The sequence below is a fragment of the Xenopus tropicalis genome, chromosome 5, assembly GCF_000004195.4.
Source record: "Xenopus tropicalis strain Nigerian chromosome 5, UCB_Xtro_10.0, whole genome shotgun sequence".
Taxonomy (NCBI): Eukaryota; Metazoa; Chordata; class Amphibia; order Anura; family Pipidae; genus Xenopus; species Xenopus tropicalis.
The window spans coordinates 152,199,803-152,219,690 of NC_030681.2; the positions used below are offsets into that span (position 1 = coordinate 152,199,803).

The following is a 19,888-nucleotide window of genomic DNA, read 5'->3' on the forward strand; positions in this document are numbered from 1 at the left end:
CAGACACAGGCCAGAGCTGCCGGGCAGCAGGATTAATGCCGGAGGGCCCCCCAGCCCCCCTGCCCCCGGTCGGACAGCGCTAATACAGTAAGTACCTCACTCAGTCAGAACAGTAAAACCAGAACAACTTGGAATCTCCCCTTTCCAACAACCAAAGCGCATCGGTCCCGCCGGTCTCTGGCGCCACCTGCTGGTCACACAGTTTATAATACAATCCTTTAATTCCCATAATTACACGGAATCCCAAACATCTCTTTCCCCCGCATGTCCCGCTCCCCCGGGAGACCTTCCCTTGTTGGTTTAACCCGCACCTCTCTACTTCCCGGGGGTCAGGCTTCGCCTTCTGGTCCTTTCGCGGCTCCGTCCCACCCGTGACGCATCAGGAAGTGCCCGTGACGCCATTACTGTGCGCGGCGTGGAGCCCCCGTGTTTCTCCTGTCAGTGGAAGCGCTAGCGGCGCAGCGGGAACATGAAGCCGGACAGGGGGCCGAGGGGTGAGTGGCCGCTGCTTGTTACTGAGGGGGGGGGGGGACTCGCCCGCTCTGTTTCCCGCTCTGTTTCCCGCTCCCCCCAGTGCGGCGCTTTTGCCTTTCCACGTAGTTATGAAATCTGTCATTCTCCGTTCTACCGCTAGAGGGTGCAGCGCCTTTGCTTTTTATCACTAGGTGGCGCTATTGCTTTCCCTATACCTTTAGCTACCATGGGGGTCAGCAAGTTGCCCCATGGCTGTCATTCCAAGTGCCCCATGGCTGTCATTCCAATTGCCCCCTGGCTGTCATTCCAAGTGCCCCCTGGCTGCCATTCCAAGTGCCCCCTGGCTGTCATTCCAAGTGCCCCCTGGCTGTCATTCCAAGTGCCCCCTGGCTGTCATTCCAATTGCCCCCTGGCTGCCATTCCAATTGCCCCCTGGCTGTCATTCCAAGTGCCCCCTGGCTGTCATTCCAAGTGCCCCCTGGCTGTCATTCCAAGTGCCCCCTGGCTGCCGTTCCAAGTGCCCCCTGGCTGCCGTTCCAAGTGCCCCCTGGCTGCCGTTCCAAGTGCCCCCTGGCTGCCGTTCCAAGTGCCCCCTGGCTGCCGTTCCAAGTGCCCCCTGGCTGTCGTTCCAATTGCCCCATGGCTGCCATTCCAATTGCCCCATGGCTGCCATTCCAATTGCCCCATAGCTGTCATTCCAATTGCCCCATGGCTGCCATTCCAATTGCCCCTTGGCTGCCATTCCAATTGCCCCTTGGCTGTCATTCCAAGTGCCCCTTGGCAATGTTTGGCATTCTTTCCTCTCATTAAATAGGGATTTCTTACCCTTTTTGCCCATTTCCAGTGCAGCTGTTACATCACTGTTGCCCCCATGCCCCAGTGGCAGTTTTGTACCGTATGTAAGTGCCTGTGTTCCAACCTTTCTGTTTGTCTCCTCCTCCCTGCAATCCTATTGGCTGCATCTTTCCTTATCATTTCTGTGATTTTACTTCCCCTTTATTAGCAGGACCATTACTTTCCCTTCCATAGCAATAAGTGTCTGTATGGGGTGCGTGTCAGTAGTGTATGGAACTCAGTGCTGCCGCCGCCATAGCGCTATAGGAAGCAGCTCTCCCCTGTGCGTCGGCCATTGTTCTGCGCGGGGAGAAAGGAGGTGCCACTGAACATCCAGATTCCCTGTCCCCCATAAATTGGGTTAAACCGTAGAACCCACCATACTGCTGCCAAGTCCAACTCCCAGCCCCCCCAGCTGAATGAGTCCCTTCTTGCCCCCCCAGGGAAGCAGAGCCAGGCCGAGCTGATGATGATGACGGTCGCTGATGTAATTAAGCAGCTTGTGGAGGCTCATGAGCAGGGAAAGGACGTCAATCTGAACAAGTAAGTGGCGCGGGGTCACGGGGGGGGAAATATTGTAGGGGAGGTTGGTAAAAGACACCTCATCAAGTTCAGCCTGAAACTGTCTGACTGCAGCACAACACTGTCTCTCAGCTCTCACTGTGTGTCTGGCGCATTTATTAAGGTGCATCCCATGCGCGTCATACACAGGCGGGTAATAGGGCTGCGACTCCTACCCCCCAGTACTGAGCATCTAAACCCCGTGTGTGTCATTAGTATAAATGCAGAACTTGGGTCCCATGACTGAACCACTTACCAACAGCCTGAGCCCCTGTGTCTATACTGCCAGCAGGTGGCGCTGCTGCTCCTCCACTGCCCTCAGCCTCACACAGTCCTTTCCAACAAAATATGATATTCCATACACAGTTCTATGGCGATTTCTCAGTCACATGACCCACTTTTACCGGCTACGCATTGGTTGCTGAATTGTGCTTAGTACAGGGGAATCCCTATGTGCCATAGTTTTATGGTATCTCTCTGTACAGGCTATGAGCAAACTTAGGGGGCTGTTCCTGCTGAATTGTGCTTAGTACAGGGGAATCCCTATGTGCCATAGTTTTATGGTATCTCTCTGTACAGGCTATGAGAAAACTTAGGGGGCTGTTCCTGCTGAATTGTGCTTAGTACAGGGGAATCCCTATGTGCCATAGTTTTATGGTATCTCTCTGTACAGGCTATGAGCAAACTTAGGGGACTGTTCCTGCTGAATTGTGCTTAGTACAGGGGAATCCCTATGTGCCATAGTTTTATGGTATCTCTCTGTACAGGCTATGGGCAAACTTAGGGGGCTGTTCCTGCTGAATTGTGCTTAGTACAGGGGAATCCCTATGTGCCATAGTTTTATGGTATCTCTCTGTACAGGCTATGGGCAAACTTAGGGGGCTGTTCCTGCTGAATTGTGCTTAGTACAGGGGAATCCCTATGTGCCATAGTTTTATGGTATCTCTCTGTACAGGCTATGGGCAAACTTAGGGGGCTGTTCCTGCTGAATTGTGCTTAGTACAGGGGAATCCCTATGTGCCATAGTTTTATGGTATCTCTCTGTACAGGCTATGGGCAAACTTAGGGGCTGTTCCTGCTGAATTGTGCTTAGTACAGGGGAATCCCTATGTGCCATAGTTTTATGGTATCTCTCTGTACAGGCTATGGGCAAACTTAGGGGGCTGTTCCTGCTGAATTGTGCTTAGTACAGGGGAATCCCTATGTGCCATAGTTTATGGTATCTCTCTGTACAAGCTATGAGCAAACTTAGGGGGCTGTTCCTGCTGAATTGTGCTTAGTACAGGGGAATCCCTATGCTGCCATAGTTTTATGGTATCTCTCTGTACAGGCTATGGGCAAACTTAGGGGGCTGTTCCTGCTGAATTGTGCTTAGTACAGGGGAATCCCTATGTGCCATAGTTTTATGGTATCTCTCTGTACAGGCTATGAGAAAACTTAGGGGGCTGTTCCTGCTGAATTGTGCTTAGTACAGGGGAATCCCTATGTGCCATAGTTTTATGGTATCTCTCTGTACAGGCTATGAGCAAACTTAGGGGGCTGTTCCTGCTGAATTGTGCTTAGTACAGGGGAATCCCTATGTGCCATAGTTTTATGGTATCTCTCTGTACAGGCTATGGGCAAACTTAGGGGGCTGTTCCTGCTGAATTGTGCTTAGTACAGGGGAATCCCTATGTGCCATAGTTTTATGGTATCTCTCTGTACAGGCTATGGGCAAACTTAGGGGGCTGTTCCTGCTGAATTGTGCTTAGTACAGGGGAATCCCTATGTGCCATAGTTTTATGGTATCTCTCTGTACAGGCTATGGGCAAACTTAGGGGGCTGTTCCTGCTGAATTGTGCTTAGTACAGGGGAATCCCTATGTGCCATAGTTTTATGGTATCTCTCTGTACAGGCTATGAGCAAACTTAGGGGGCTGTTCCTGCTGAATTGTGCTTAGTACAGGGGAATCTCTATGTGCCATAGTTTTATGGGATCTCTCTGTACAGGCTATGAGCAAACTTAGGGGGCTGTTCCTGCTGAATTGTGCTTAGTACAGGGGAATCCCTATGTGCCATAGTTTTATGGTATCTCTCTGTATAGGCTATGAGCAAACTTAGGGGGCTGTTCCTGCTGAATTGTGCTTATTACAGGGGTATATTGTATATATGGTGTATTGGTAAGATATCTTGTTTTTTATGCTAAAAACTAAAAATCAAAAGCCCTGTGTGACGTCCCTGAGCACGGGACCAGACTATGGGCACATAAGCAGCACAGGGGCAGGTAACGGTACAACACAGCTTTATTAACAAGCAATCCCTTAGGCACAAACAAGGTGTAACTGCCCAACAAAGGCACAACTGTAGGGGGTATTTGTGGCCCAGTCCCTTATATTAGTCACTTGCAGCTCCCAGGCAGCCCAGTAACAGCTCCCCTCACAGTGAGGCTCCCAGTTGCACTTCTGTAGGTGGGGGGTATAACTGGCAGATTAACTTAACTGCTGGAGTGTGACTCAGGTGCTGGAGTGTAACTCAGGGGTCAGTGCTGGGGAAATCCAATCCAAAATGAGGGGACGCCGCAGCTTATCCCACTCTGCTTTGCAGTCACCAGTTCCCACTGCAGCCTTTCCAGCAGCTTCTTTCTCAACAGCCACTTCCTCTTCCCTCTGACCTCTCTGAGCCAACTGCTTCCTGTCCCTGGGACCTCCCGGCCCCTCCCTCCTGAGCCAGCAGCTTCCACAGCTATTAGGAGTCTTTTCACATCTCTCCCCCCCCAGAGGGCGGCCGTCCGGTCTCCCCCCAGACGGGGGGAAGACCGTAGGACGCCCTTGTCCTGTACAGTCTTCACCGTCCCTTCTTGAGAGTCCATCCGCATTCCCATGGTGGCTCCCCTTGCGGTGCTGTATAGTAAAGTTGAACTGCTGCAAAGCTAGGCTCCACCTCAGCAATTTCCCATTGTCTCCAGAAACGCGTTGCAACCAGCTCAGAGGGTTATGGTCAGTTACCACAGTGAATGCACTTCCAAACAGATAGGGCTGCAGTTTCTTTAAGGCCCACACAATGGCCAGACACTCTTTTTCAATTGTAGCATATGCAACTTCCCGGGGAAGCAGCTTCCGGCTCAGGTATATAATGGGGTGCTCACCTCCCTTCTCATCCACTTGGGACAACACAGCACCAATCCCATAGGTGGAGGCGTCAGTGTGGACAATGAATCCCCGGCTAAAGTCAGGTGCAGACAGAACAGGGGCATTCACTAAGGCAGATTTGAGTGCAGACATGGCGGTAGCACACTCGGGTGTCCAGGTTACCACTCGTGGGCGTCTTTTACTCGTCAGATCTGTCAGGGGTTTAGCAATAGCACTGTAGTTAGGGATAAAGCGTCGGTAATACCCTGCTGTCCCCAAAAAGGCTAACACCTGTTTCTGTGTTGTGGGAGTAGGCCAGTTTACTATGACTTCAACCTTGGCCGGTTCTGGCATCACTCGCCCGCTTCCCACCCGATGACCCAAATATTGGACCTCAGCCATCCCAAAGTGGCATTTCCCTGGTTTAAGGGTAAGCCCAGCCTGCCTAATCCTTTCCAGCACCCTCTGCAGGTGCTGCACATGTTCCTCCCAGGTGTTGCTAAATATGGCTATATCATCCAGATATGCCTGAGCAAACTCTTGGCACCCCTCCAACAGCTGATTTACTACCCTCTGGAATGTCGCTGGTGCGTTTTTCATTCCAAATGGCATGACTGTAAATTGAAACAAGCCATAGGGAGTGATAAAAGCCGACTTCTCTTGGTCCCCTGGTGCCAAGGGAATCTGCCAGTATCCTCGGCTTAGGTCTAGGGTGGTGAGGTATTTGGCATTCCCCAGGTGGTCAAGGAGTTCATCCACCCGGGGCATTGGGTAGGCGTCTGTAACTGTCACTTGGTTCAGTTTCCTATAGTCTACACAAAACCTAGTGCTGCCATCCTTCTTGGGAACTAATACTACTGGTGATGCCCAAGGGCTCTGAGAGGGAACAATCACCCCTAATGCCAACATTTCCTCTACTTCCTTTTTCATGGCAGCCCGTACGGATTCTGCTATCCTGTATGCTGGGGTGCGAACCGGGGCATGTCCCTCTGTATTTACTTGATGGACAACCCAATTGGTGCAGCCTGGCCGCTCAGAAAACTGATACTGAAACCTTTGGAGCAGCTGAAACAACTGCTTACTTTGCTCATTGGTTAGCTGCTCACTAATAGCAACATCCTCCAAAGTCTGAACCCCCAGTGCCTCTTGTAAGAGGTCAGGGAGAGCCTCCTCATGGCGCCCCTCTTCCAGCAGACTACAAATGGCAGCCACGGTGCCTTCTCTTTCTACGTACGGTTTCATCATATTTACATGGACCGTCTTATACTGGTCCTGGTTATCAAGAGGGGAGACCACGTAAGTAGTATCATGAATGGATTGTACCACCACATAGGGCCCTTCCCAGGCTGCTTGCAACTTGTCTGACCTCATTGGTGTCAGTAGTAACACCTTGTCCCCCGGACCGAATCGCCGGTCCCTGGCATTCCTATCATACCAAACTTTTTGTTTGGTTTGAGCAGCTGTCAGATGTTCCTTCACCAGAGCGGTCATTTTCTCTAGACGTTTACGAAATTGTAGAACATAAGGAACTACAGGAAACTCAGGGAATTGGGCTCCCCCCTCCCAGTACTCCCTTAGCAAGTCTAGGGGGCCTCGAACCCGCCTCCCATACAACAACTCAAAAGGAGAGAACCCAGTAGACTCTTGGGGAACTTCTCTATATGCAAACAAAAGACAGGGCAGAAACTTCTCCCAGTCACCTTCTCCAGCCTCCACAAAAGTTCGTAACATATTTTTAAGAGTCCCATTGAAACGCTCACACAGGCCATTAGTTTGAGGGTGGTACGGGCTTGAGCGAAGAGAGGTGACCCCACAGCGCTGCCATAGACACTGAAGTAATTGGGACATAAACTGTGGCCCTTGATCGGATAGGATCTCACTAGGAAACCCTACTCGTGAAAAAATCTGAATCAGTGCATCTGCAACGGCTGGGGCATCAATTCTCCGTAAAGCCACCGCCTCTGGGTACCGGGTGGCATAGTCTACCATTGTAAGTATATATTGCTTGCCTGTCCTGCTGGGTCGGCTAAGGGGTCCTATCAAATCAACAGCAACTCTCTGAAATGGCTCCCCTATCACTGGTAAGGGTCGCAATGTATGCTTGTTCCGCTCCCCACTTTTCCCAACCCTCTGACAGCTGTCACATGATCGGCAGAACTGTGCCACTTGTTGTGACAACCCTGGCCAATAGAAATTTTGTAGCAGGCGATAGCGCGTGCGAGAAATCCCTTGGTGCCCTGCGAGGGGTACCTCATGTGCAAGGTGCAGCAACTGGGTCCTAAATTTGGCAGGCACCAACAACTGACGGCATGCTTCCCTTTGTTTTCCTCTAGAGCTTTTGAGGACTCTATAGTACAACCCATCCTCCTGCACTATTTGTTCCCCTGCTTCGGTACCTACCACCCCTTGCCCAGCTCTGTCTCTTAATGGCTGAAGACTAGGGTCTGCTGCTTGTTCAGCCCTAAAATCCTGCCAATTACCTATGTCAAATGAGTCATCAGTCACATCTGTCTGCCCATTTACCTCCTGGACAACTGCCGGTGGCTCGCCTGACTCTGCCTGCCGCCTCGTGATGCTGCAGCAAATGTCTCCCACATCATTTCCAAGCAGGACATCAGCAGGAAGTTGATCCATGACCCCCACTTCATGCAGCACGGGCCCTTCTCCCCAGTCCAAAGTCACTTGTGCAATTGGCACCTCTCTGCGCTGTCCTCCAGCCAGAATCACTCGGGCCATTTTCCCCGGAACGATGCGATTTAACGTCACCACACTAGGTTCCGCCAGAGTTATAAAGGCACCAGAGTCCAGGAAACCTTCCACTGGGTTTCCATCTACTTGCACTGGAATCACATGGCATTTTCTCTTGGACTGATCTGCCCAGTGTATCTGCATTACTGCAAATTCGGGGGTCTCACTTAGGTTGATTTCAGGCAGGTCACACTCTGCACTTTCCTTCTGAACAGTGGCGACAGGTCGAGCAGGCGTCACCTTTGGAGCCCCTGACACAGAAGGAGATCACTGGTTTAGAGGGCAAGAAGCTTGAAAGTGACCCAGGGCCCCGCATCGAAAGCAGCTTCTAGGTCCAGCCCCTGGTAGCGGTGGGTGGGGAGCAGCATTAGTGCCAGTGGAATGCGGATGAGAGCCTGGCAGCTCTCTTGCCCTGGGACCTGTTGTACCTGGTGCTTGGGGCCCTCTCTTTGTAGGCATCCTGGTTTCCATATACTTGTCTGCCAACTGGGCAGCTTCTTCTACTGTCTGTGGCTCACGGTCTACAACCCACTCTCGGACTCCTGGGGGGCACCGCTCCAAAAATTGCTCTTTCAGGCATAATTGCCTTAAGTCCTCCATTGTTTCAGCCCCAGACCCTTTAACCCACTTGTCAAGGGCCCTTGATAACTTGTTACCAAACTCAAGGTAAGTATCCTGGGGGGTCTTTAGCAGTGACCGGAATGTTTGCCGGTAAAACTCTGGGGTGATAGCATAACGGATCAGCAATGCTTGTTTAATCTCCTCATAGTCCAGTCTTTGTTCATCAGACAAGGCCCGAAATGTAGCGCTGGCCCTTCCAGTTAGCTTGCCAGAAAGGATTCGGGGCCAGTCCTCTTCTGAGATGTTATGGGCCCTGCACATAATTTCAAATGTCTCTAGAAAGGCATCAATGCTGTCCTGCCCTTCGTGAAATGTGGGGAAGGCAGTGGCAAGCTTCAGAATGTCTCGTGCCCGACTCTCCACTGAGGACACGGATAGCCTACCATGCTCCCCTAAGCCATGTCCTTCACTGGCCACCTCCTCCTGCACCATTTTCATCAACTCCATCTTTTCTGCCACAGTCAGCTCCTCACGGAACAATTCCAGCCTTTGTTTAAACACCTCTCCAACCCTGTCTCGGGTAGGGTTGGCTGGTGGCCCCCGGACCGCTTCAGGGGCCCCAGCAATAGCAACATCTGATGTAACAGTCTCAGCATCTGAATGTAGGAGGGGCAGCAGTAAAGCAATAATCTCTGCCTTTTTCTTCCCTTCTGGGGCTATGCCCCTTCTGCGACTCCACTTTCTCAGAGTGGCAAGGGTTAACTCCTCCAGTTCCTGCCTGCGCATGGTGCCCAGTGCGTTATCCCACGAGCTGCCACCAGTTTGTGACGTCCCTGAGCACGGGACCAGACTATGGGCACATAAGCAGCACAGGGGCAGGTAACGGTACAACACAGCTTTATTAACAAGCAATCCCTTAGGCACAAACAAGGTGTAACTGCCCAACAAAGGCACAACTGTAGGGGGTATTTGTGGCCCAGTCCCTTATATTAGTCACTTGCAGCTCCCAGGCAGCCCAGTAACAGCTCCCCTCACAGTGAGGCTCCCAGTTGCACTTCTGTAGGTGGGGGGTATAACTGGCAGATTAACTTAACTGCTGGAGTGTGACTCAGGTGCTGGAGTGTAACTCAGGGGTCAGTGCTGGGGAAATCCAATCCAAAATGAGGGGACGCCGCAGCTTATCCCACTCTGCTTTGCAGTCACCAGTTCCCACTGCAGCCTTTCCAGCAGCTTCTTTCTCAACAGCCACTTCCTCTTCCCTCTGACCTCTCTGAGCCAACTGCTTCCTGTCCCTGGGACCTCCCGGCCCCTCCCTCCTGAGCCAGCAGCTTCCACAGCTATTAGGAGTCTTTTCACACCCTGCAGTCTAATAGAAGTTGCTGGGATCAGTGACCCTGACAACCAGACAGCAGTCTTCTGGAGAGAGCTAGACAAGGAAGGCTGTTTCTGGGCACAGATCATTCCTTTCTGTGTATAACTGCAGTTTTGCCTATGTCGGAGCTGCCCTATGGCTTCAGTAGAGGCATTTTCCATTGGGAACCATAGAGCAATACTACCTATGACCACTAGGGGCTCAAGCTGCTCAGTAGCAATATGCAGAGAAATGCTCTGTCCCCTTATCTGTAAATAGGTGCCTGATAAGCCCTAATTACCAGCAGCTCCACTTGGGAGACACCGAGATCCCCGTCTGTACTACTCCGCACAATATCGACAGACTCTGTATAAGTGAGGGAAGTGCGTGGCGGTGTCTGCGTGCGTGTAATCGCTCCGGGCTTGGGGAACAGCTGGAGTCCATGAGTGGGAATATTCTCGTGAATATGTTCAAAGCCCCCTGCGCTGGATGAGGGACACGGGAGCTGCTGTGTAATTGGGTTTGTGCGGCAGCGGCGCCATTGTTTATCCCTGCAGCTATGAGTCCCAGACGTGCGGTGCTGGCTATGGCAGGGGTAATTGGCTGAGATCTCTGCCCCACGCTGACTAGGTAGGTGCAAGGCCGGTACTGAAAGCTTTATGTTTCTGCAGGTTGAAAACGAAAACTTCGGCCAAGTACGGACTGTCTGCGCAGCCGCGCCTGGTGGATATTATTGCCGCTGTCCCCCCCCAGTACCGGAAAATCCTGGTGCCCAAGCTAAAAGCAAAGCCCATCCGAACTGCTAGCGGGGTAAGTGGAACCGTTAGGGGCTCGGGGCCCTACAGCTGATATACAGCTTCCAGAATCAGGGTCACTGACATGTTGGCAGGGTCGAACTGGCCCACTGGGCTACTGGGAAAAAACCTGTTGGGCCCTGGCCACACCCCACTCCACCCCCGGCCACTCCCACTCCACTTCTTACTTGCTGTGAAAAATAAAGATGTTGTGCATTCCAAAGTGAAACACACGGCCATCTTTGTTTCTTCACACTAAGTAAGCAGTGCAGGAGCGTTGGTGGCTGGGGGCGGAGCAGGTAGTGGCGGTGGCCCCTCCCCCCAATGGAGGGACAGGTTGCTAAAAACCACTCAGTGTGCCATTACCTTTAACTTGGCCTGAAAGCCAAACAATTGGATCAGCCTGGCATCGCCCATTGCAGTGTGGGCATCTCGGGAAAGGATCCGCTCGTTTGGTGCCCGTGCCTTGATGGTAAATGGTGTGTAAGTGCTGCTGAGCACAAGATGGCGGTACAGCCCAGGAGAGAGAGCTACTCAGCACTGTACGGAACCTCTGGCCCAAAGAGCTTGCAGTCTGTGCTGTGTAATCAGAGACACAGAGAGAAAGAGACATGGAAACTGAACCCCAACCTCCTATCCTTCTCTATAACAAATATTTATGGGAAAATGTGCCGAGATCATGACTTTGCCCACACTGAACTGTCTGCTGTTCCCTTTCAGATTGCCGTGGTCGCTGTTATGTGCAAACCCCACAGATGCCCCCATATTAACTTTACTGGCAACATCTGCGTGTAAGTACTGCGTGTAACGTGGGGTAGGGATCTGCGTGTAACGTGGGGTAGGGATCTGCGTGTAACGTGGGGTAGGGATCTGCGTGTAACGTGGGGTAGGGATCTGCGTGTAACGTGGGGTAGGGATCTGCGTGCAACGTGGGGTAGGGATCTGCGTGTAACGTGGGGTAGGGATCTGCGTGTAACGTGGGGTAGGGATCTGCGTGTAACGTGGGGTAGGGATCTGCGTGTAACGTGGGGTAGGGATCTGCGTGCAACGTGGGGTAGGGATCTGCGTGCAACGTGGGGTAGGGATCTGCGTGCAACGTGGGGTAGGGATCTGCGTGCAACGTGGGGTAGGGATCTGCGTGCAACGTGGGGTAGGGATCTGCGTGCAACGTGGGGTAGGGATCTGCGTGCAACGTGGGGTAGGGATCTGCGTGCAACGTGGGGTAGGGATCTGCGTGCAACGTGGGGTAGGGATCTGCGTGCAACGTGGGGTAGGGATCTGCGTGCAACGTGGGGTAGGGATCTGCGTGCAACGTGGGGTAGGGATCTGCGTGCAACGTGGGGTAGGGATCTGCGTGCAACGTGGGGTAGGGATCTGCGTGCAACGTGGGGTAGGGATCTGCGTGCAACGTGGGGTAGGGATCTGCGTGCAACGTGGGGTAGGGATCTGCGTGCAACGTGGGGTAGGGATCTGCGTGCAACGTGGGGTAGGGATCTGCGTGTAACTTGGGATATAATGACAGGAATGACTGGGACGCACTATTTACAGCAGGCTTCCTATTGCCCCAGGTACTGCCCCGGAGGACCAGATTCTGATTTTGAATACTCGACACAGTCGTACACTGGATACGAGGTAATTAATCCCCGTGATTGGTCATAATCGTATCTGTTACCCGCGGCTCCGGCTCTCAGTGGGGGAGTCGCAGCAGCGTTTAGTGGATAAGGCCCCAGTGTGATCCCACTGTCCCATCTCTCCCCCATCTCTCAGCTGCTACACACACAGCTACATCCCCCTATACACTCACTATGGGGCTGCTTAGTCCCCGGTACTGGGCTGTGAGAGCTGCAGGTACTGGGCTGTGAGAGCTGCAGGTACTGGGCTGTGAGAGCTGCAGGTACTGGGCTGTGAGAGCTGCAGGTAATGGGGCACTGGGGTTACTGGGTCTGATCAGATATAATAATCAGTTATTTGTGTATTTAGGCAGAGGATTCATTCTGTTATATCTTATTATTGTTTCCTTAGCCAACATCAATGAGAGCCATCCGTGCCCGGTACGACCCGTATCTACAGACCAGGCATCGGGTAGAGCAGGTATGTCATTCTCTGTTTGTGCCCCCTACTGTAAATGATAAGGATATTAGCAGTCACTGAGGGGTTCTGTGCCCATATAAAGGCACAAGGCTGCAGGCTGAGTTATACAGGGAACTCTGAGTATCACTCATGTATTATAAGGGATAATGTACCCCCTACTGCAGTGCTGTCCAACTGGCGGCCCCCCTCTGTGTGGCCCCCCACCTGTCTGGCTGCTTTGATGGCTTACCTTTGAGTAAGCATTAAATGGTATCAGTACTGAGATTAACTGCCCCCCTGCATGGTTCTCACCTCAGATTCAGGCTGTAATCCCCCTGTATTGTTTAAATATGTAATCCCCTGTGTTTTTCACACCTTTTAATACCTGCATTGTTCACCCCCTGCAGTGTTCACACCTCAGGCTCAGACTGTAATCACTCCCATTGTTCACTTCTTCACACCTCAGACATAGGTACTGTAGGCAGAGTATGGCACATACAGCCAGCATAGGGCAGGTAGAGTATGGCACACACAGGCAGCATAGGTCAGGGAGGGTATGGCACACACAGGAAGGGTAGGGCAGGCAGAGTATGGCACACACAGGGTAGGGCAGGCAGAGTATGGCACACACAGTCAGGGTAGGGCAGGCAGAGTATGGCACACACAGTCAGGGTAGGGCAGGCAGAGTGTGGCACACAGAGGCAGCATAGAGAAGGCAGAGTATGGCACACACAGGCAGGGTAGGACAGGCAGAGTATGGCACACACAGAGAGCATAGGACAGGCAGAGTGCTGCCTGTGTGTGCCATACTCTGCTTGCCCTATGCTGCTTGTGGGAGGTGAACCTGGCAGGGGTTTGTTGTGGGAGTTTGTTAGCAGTTGGAAATAGCCATTAAATGGTCCCTAAGGTGTGTAATTATGTACTGGGGGTTGCTGTGCTATCCACAGGGGAGGAGGAGGAGGCATATGGAATTTAAGGGTATATCTTAATATGACATAATTCTTTCACATATGAATGATGGTTGATATCCCCACAGAAAGGACCAAGCATTTGGGAATTTGCTGTGCTACCACCATTGTGATAAAATAGGTGTGGTTTGAAGTGGGTGTGGTTTCAAAAAGGGGAGTGGTCAAAACTGGCTTCCATTAGCGGCCCTCCACCATGTTTGCTAGAGAAATTCCGGCCCTCGGCACCGTAGAAGTTGGACAGCACTGCCCTACTGTAAATGATAAGGATATTAGCAGCCACTGAGGGGTTCTGTGCCCATATAAAGGCACAAGGCTGCAGGCTGAGTTATACAGGGAACTCTGAGTATCACTCATGTATTATAAGGGATACTGTACCCCCTACTGTAAATGATAAGGATATTAGCAGTCACTGAGGGGTTCTGTGCCCCCCATATAAAGGCACAAGGCTGCAGGCTGAGTTATACAGGGAACTCTGAGTATCACTCATGTATTATAAGAGATACTGTACCCCCTACTGTAAATGATAAGGATATTAGCAGTCACTGAGGGGTTCTGTGCCCATATAAAGGCACAAGGCTGCAGGCTGAGTTATACAGGGAACTCTGAGTATCACTCATGTATTATAAGGGATAATGTACCCCCTACTGTAAATGATAAGGATATTAGCAGTCACTGAGGGGTTCTGTGCCCATATAAAGGCACAAGGCTGCAGGCTGAGTTATACAGGGAACTCTGAGTATCACTCATGTATTATAAGAGATACTGTACCCCCTACTGTAAATGATAAGGATATTAGCAGTCACTGAGGGGTTCTGTGCCCATATAAAGGCACAAGGCTGCAGGCTGAGTTATACAGGGAACTCTGAGTATCACTCATGTATTATAAGGGATAATGTACCCCCTACTGTAAATGATAAGGATATTAGCAGTCACTGAGGGGTTCTGTGCCCATATAAAGGCACAAGGCTGCAGGCTGAGTTATACAGGGAACTCTGAGTATCACTCATGTATTATAAGGGATAATGTACCCCCTACTGTAAATGATAAGGATATTAGCAGTCACTGAGGGGTTCTGTGCCCATATAAAGGCACAAGGCTGCAGGCTGAGTTATACAGGGAACTCTGAGTATCACTCATGTATTATAAGGGATAATGTACCCCCTACTGTAAATGATAAGGATATTAGCAGTCACTGAGGGGTTCTGTGCCCATATAAAGGCACAAGGCTGCAGGCTGAGTTATACAAGGAACTCTGAGTATCACTCATGTATTATAAGGGATAATGTACCCCCTACTGCAGTGCTGTCCAACTGGCGGCCCCCCTCTGTGTGGCCCCCCACCTGTCTGGCTGCTTTGATGGCTTACCTTTGAGTAAGCATTAAATGGTATCAGTACTGAGATTAACTGCCCCCCTGCATGGTTCTCACCTCAGATTCAGGCTGTAATCCCTCTGTATTGTTTAAAAATGTAATCCCCTGTGTTTTTCACACCTTTTAATACCTGCATTGTTCACCCCCTGCAGTGTTCACACCTCAGGCTCAGACTGTAATCACTCCCATTGTTCACTTCTTCACACCTCAGACATAGGTACTGTAGGCAGAGTATGGCACATACAGCCAGCATAGGGCAGGTAGAGTATGGCACACACAGGCAGCATAGGTCAGGGAGGGTATGGCACACACAGGAAGGGTAGGGCAGGCAGAGTATGGCACACACAGGGTAGGGCAGGCAGAGTATGGCACACACAGTCAGGGTAGGGCAGGCAGAGTATGGCACACACAGTCAGGGTAGGGCAGGCAGAGTATGGCACACACAGGCAGGGTAGGGCAGGCAGAGTGTGGCACACACAGAGAGCATAGGACAGGCAGAGTGCTGCCTGTGTGTGCCATACTCTGCTTGCCCTATGCTGCTTGTGGGAGGTGAACCTGGCAGGGGTTTGTTGTGGGAGTTTGTTAGCAGTTGGAAATAGCCATTAAATGGTCCCTAAGGTGTGTAATTATGTACTGGGGGTTGCTGTGCTATCCACAGGGGAGGAGGAGGAGGCATATGGAATTTAAAGGTATATCTTAATATGACATAATTCTTTCACATATGAATGATGGTTGATATCCCCACAGAAAGGACCAAGCATTTGGGAATTTGCTGTGCTACCACCATTGTGATAAAATAGGTGTGGTTTGAAGTGGGTGTGGTTTCAAAAAGGGGAGTGGTCAAAACTGGCTTCCATTAGCGGCCCTCCACCATGTTTGCTAGAGAAATTCCGGCCCTCGGCACCGTAGAAGTTGGACAGCACTGCCCTACTGTAAATGATAAGGATATTAGCAGTCACTGAGGGGTTCTGTGCCCCCCATATAAAGGCACAAGGCTGCAGGCTGAGTTATACAGGGAACTCTGAGTATCACTCATGTATTATAAGGGATAATGTACCCCCTACTGTAAATGATAAGGATATTAGCAGTCACTGAGGGGTTCTGTGCCCATATAAAGGCACAAGGCTGCAGGCTGAGTTATACAGGGAACTCTGAGTATCACTCATGTATTATAAGGGATAATGTACCCCCTACTGTAAATGATAAGGATATTAGCAGTCACTGAGGGGTTCTGTGCCCATATAAAGGCACAAGGCTGCAGGCTGAGTTATACAGGGAACTCTGAGTATCACTCATGTATTATAAGGGATAATGTACCCCCTACTGTAAATGATAAGGATATTAGCAGCCACTGAGGGGTTCTGTGCCCCCCATATAAAGGCACAAGGCTGCAGGCTGAGTTATACAGGGAACTCTGAGTATCACTCATGTATTATAAGGGATAATGTACCCCCTACTGTAAATGATAAGGATATTAGCAGCCACTGAGGGGCTCTGTGCCCATATAAAGGCACAAGGCTGCAGGCTGAGTTATACAGGGAACTCTGAGTATCACTCATGTATTATAAGGGATACTGTACCCCCTACTGTAAATGATAAGGATATTAGCAGTCACTGAGGGGTTCTGTGCCCATATAAAGGCACAAGGCTGCAGGCTGAGTTATACAGGGAACTCTGAGTATCACTCATGTATTATAAGGGATAATGTACCCCCTACTGTAAATGATAAGGATATTAGCAGTCACTGAGGGGTTCTGTGCCCATATAAAGGCACAAGGCTGCAGGCTGAGTTATACAGGGAACTCTGTATCCCCTGCACTGATGATATAATAATAATAATAATGGGGCAGGGAAGTGGTGCTGGTACTGTAAGTTGCCTAGATTGCAAGCTCCCAGGCCTATAGCAGTGAGTATATAAGTTCCCATGGTTGGGCCAGGTGGATAGGCGGTGTGACACCAGCTGATTGTAGCCCAGTGGGTGTGAGAGATAATCCCATTTAGTCAGTTCATCAGCCCAGAGAATCAATACAGATGCAGATAAACAGAATTATGAATGATTGAAGGAACCCAGTGAGTAGAACTGATGATGGTTAATTGGCAGCAACACACACTGCGGTCATTTATTTTAATGAGTCATAAAATGTAATTTCAGAGTTTGAGGGAATGAGATTCAGCGGCTTTAGTAGGAAGTAAAATGATCCACTCTTAAAGCTCTAAAGGGAAACTACACCCCCAGAATGAATACGTAACCAACAGACAGTTTATATTATGTTAAGTGGCCTATTAAAGAATCTCCCCAAACTGGAATATATATATCAGTAAATATTGCCCTTTTACACCCTTTCCCTTGAGCCGCCATTTAGTGATGGGCTGTGTGCTCCCTCAGAGATCAGCTGACAGGAAGTGATGCAGCTCTAACTGTAACAGGAAGTAGTGTGGGAGCAAAAGGCAGAACTCTGCCCATTCATTGGCTGATGGGGCCTAGCATGTATGTGTGCCTTGGCTTGTTTGTGTGCACTGTGACTCCTATGATCCCAGGGGGTGGCACTTAGTACATAAAATGGCAGTTTCCTATTTAGGATTACCCAATGGCACATACTGCTAAACAAGTATATTTATATGAAAATGGTTTATTTAGATGAAGCCGGGTTTTACATATGAGCTGCCTATATGGGACCTACATTGTTTGGGGGGTATAGTTTTTCTTTAACTACTTGTTACAGGCCCCTCCCACTTACCCATCATCCTATTTGTATGTGTCATGTGGTATAACTGAATCAATGAAAGCAAAGCATCTGTAGATATGAGGAACAGCGCATATAAACTACTTGTTACAGGCCCCTCCCACTTACCAGCTGGCACATAATGTAGGTACTGGCAGTGCCCTCACGAAACATGTTTCCTTCCAGCTAAAGCAATTGGGCCACAGCGTCGACAAGGTGGAGTTTATCGTTATGGGCGGAACCTTCATGGCCCTATCGGAGGATTACAGAGACTTCTTCATCCGGAATCTGCACGATGCCTTGTCTGGCCATACGTCCAACAGCGTCTCGGAGGCCGTACGGTAAGTCCCTGTCCCACGCGACAGGCCACCCAGTTCCGGATACAGAAATACTTTACTTTAAAGGGGAACTAAACCCAAATAACGCATGTAAACTTAGAATGCAAAAAATGTAGGTACAAAAGTCCATTTTCTTCAGTGTAGCCACTAGAGGGCGCTACACACCTGACTGTTCTGTGCGCTGAATATGGATTTGCATTCCCACTCCTGCACAGGGTTTTCTTCCGTCTCCGAACTTTAATATCCCAGAGGTGTCACTGGAGTGTTCTACAATGGGGCAAAAGGGGAAAAAACAAGACAAGAAAAAATACATTGTACAGGTATAGGACCCATTATCCAGAATGCTCAGGAACAAGGGTATTCCCGATAAGGGATCTTTCTGTAATTTGGATCTGTTTTATTATTACAGAGAAAAGGAAATCATTTAACCATGAAATAAACCCAATAGGGCTGTTCTGCCCCAATAAGGGGTAATTATATCTTAGTTGGGATCAAGTACAGGTACTGTTTTATTATTACAGAGAAAAGGGAATCATTTAACCATGAAATAAACCCAATAGGGCTGTTCTGCCCCCAATAAGGGGTAATTATATCTTAGTTGGGATCAAGTACAGGTACTGTTTTATTATTACAGAGAAAAGGGAATCATTTAACCATTAAATAAACCCAATAGGGCTGTTCTGCCCCCAATAAGGGGTAATTATATCTTAGTTGGGATCAAGTACAGGTACTGTTTTATTATTACAGAGAAAAGGGAATCATTTAACCATGAAATAAACCCAATAGGGCTGTTCTGCCCCCAATAAGGGGTAATTATATCTTAGTTGGGATCAAGTACAGGTACTGTTTTATTATTACAGAGAAAAGGGAATCATTTAACCATTAAATAAACCCAATAGGGCTGTTCTGCCCCCAATAAGGGGTAATTATATCTTAGGTGGGATCAAACTGAATTATTTGATTAAAATGGGGGTAGAAAAGGGGAAGATTTCAGAGCATATTTCTCCCTTCTGGGCTTATGGGTTAGTGACAGGTGATTGCTTTGTGCCGCACCCCCCCCCCCCCCCCCCGACTTGTAATCAGGCACAACATGCGCCCCCACCCCAGTACGTGTGCTAATCCTAATCGCCATTGATTGTACTGAGAGAATGGATTATAGCCGGACTGTGGGCCCCAGCGAGACGAGGCTTTGGGATGGAATAAAATCAGTGCTTATCTCCGAGCCTCCTCATTACACCCTACAGAAAGCTGCCGGCTCTTATCTCTGGCACGCGACTCCCCAGCTAAAGGTGCCAATTCCTCTTGTCAGGGGAAGAGCATATTGTGCCACAGTGTGGCTGTAAGTACCCGGGGGCAGCCTGCTAACCAGCCATTCTGTGCTAAATGCCAAGCACACCGGGTGCTGTACTGGGAGCAGCGGTAGGTACACCCTACCAGGTCGGATTAAACCCCAGGGCTTCTAGTCCTCTTGGCCCCTTGGAAGCCTACTCATAGTCACAATTAAAGTGACAGTCATACCTACCAAATCTAAAATATAAGACTTAATATTCCATTTATAGCAGCTTATTGTGTGCCCAGAACATTCCTTCTCTGTATATTTGTATTTATACATATGGGTAGGGGGTGCCATAGTGTTTCCCTTAGCAAGTACAGTATGGGGGTACAGCTTATTGTGTGCCCAGAACATTCCTTCTCTGTATATTTGTATTTATACATATGGGTAGGGGGTGCCATAGTGTTTCCCTTAGACAGTACAGTATGGGGGTACAGCTTATTGTGTGCCCAGAACATTCCTTCTCTGTATATTTGTATTTATACATATGGGTAGGAGGTGCCATAGTGTTTCCCTTAGACAGTACAGTATGGGGATACAGCTTATTGTGTGCCCAGAACATTCCTTCTCTGTATATTTGTATTTATACATATGGGTGGGAGCTGATATATCTTTAAATATCAGAACCTCATTCTGTTTATTTGCATTTATGCTTAA

At 49.8% G+C, this 19,888-nt stretch overlaps 1 protein-coding gene across 1 annotated transcript in view; it reads left to right on the forward strand.

Annotated features, from left to right (window-relative positions):
- Positions 1–277: 277 nt before the first annotated feature.
- Positions 278–19,888, forward strand: part of elp3 (elongator acetyltransferase complex subunit 3) — a 76,152-nt gene continuing 56,541 nt past the window's right edge. Inside the window, 7 exon segments of the mRNA NM_001001215.1 lie at positions 278–494; positions 1,752–1,851; positions 10,307–10,445; positions 11,150–11,220; positions 11,998–12,061; positions 12,452–12,520; positions 17,747–17,901. Of these exon segments, the coding sequence (NP_001001215.1) occupies positions 470–494; positions 1,752–1,851; positions 10,307–10,445; positions 11,150–11,220; positions 11,998–12,061; positions 12,452–12,520; positions 17,747–17,901 (623 nt within the window). The 5' untranslated portion in view covers positions 278–469.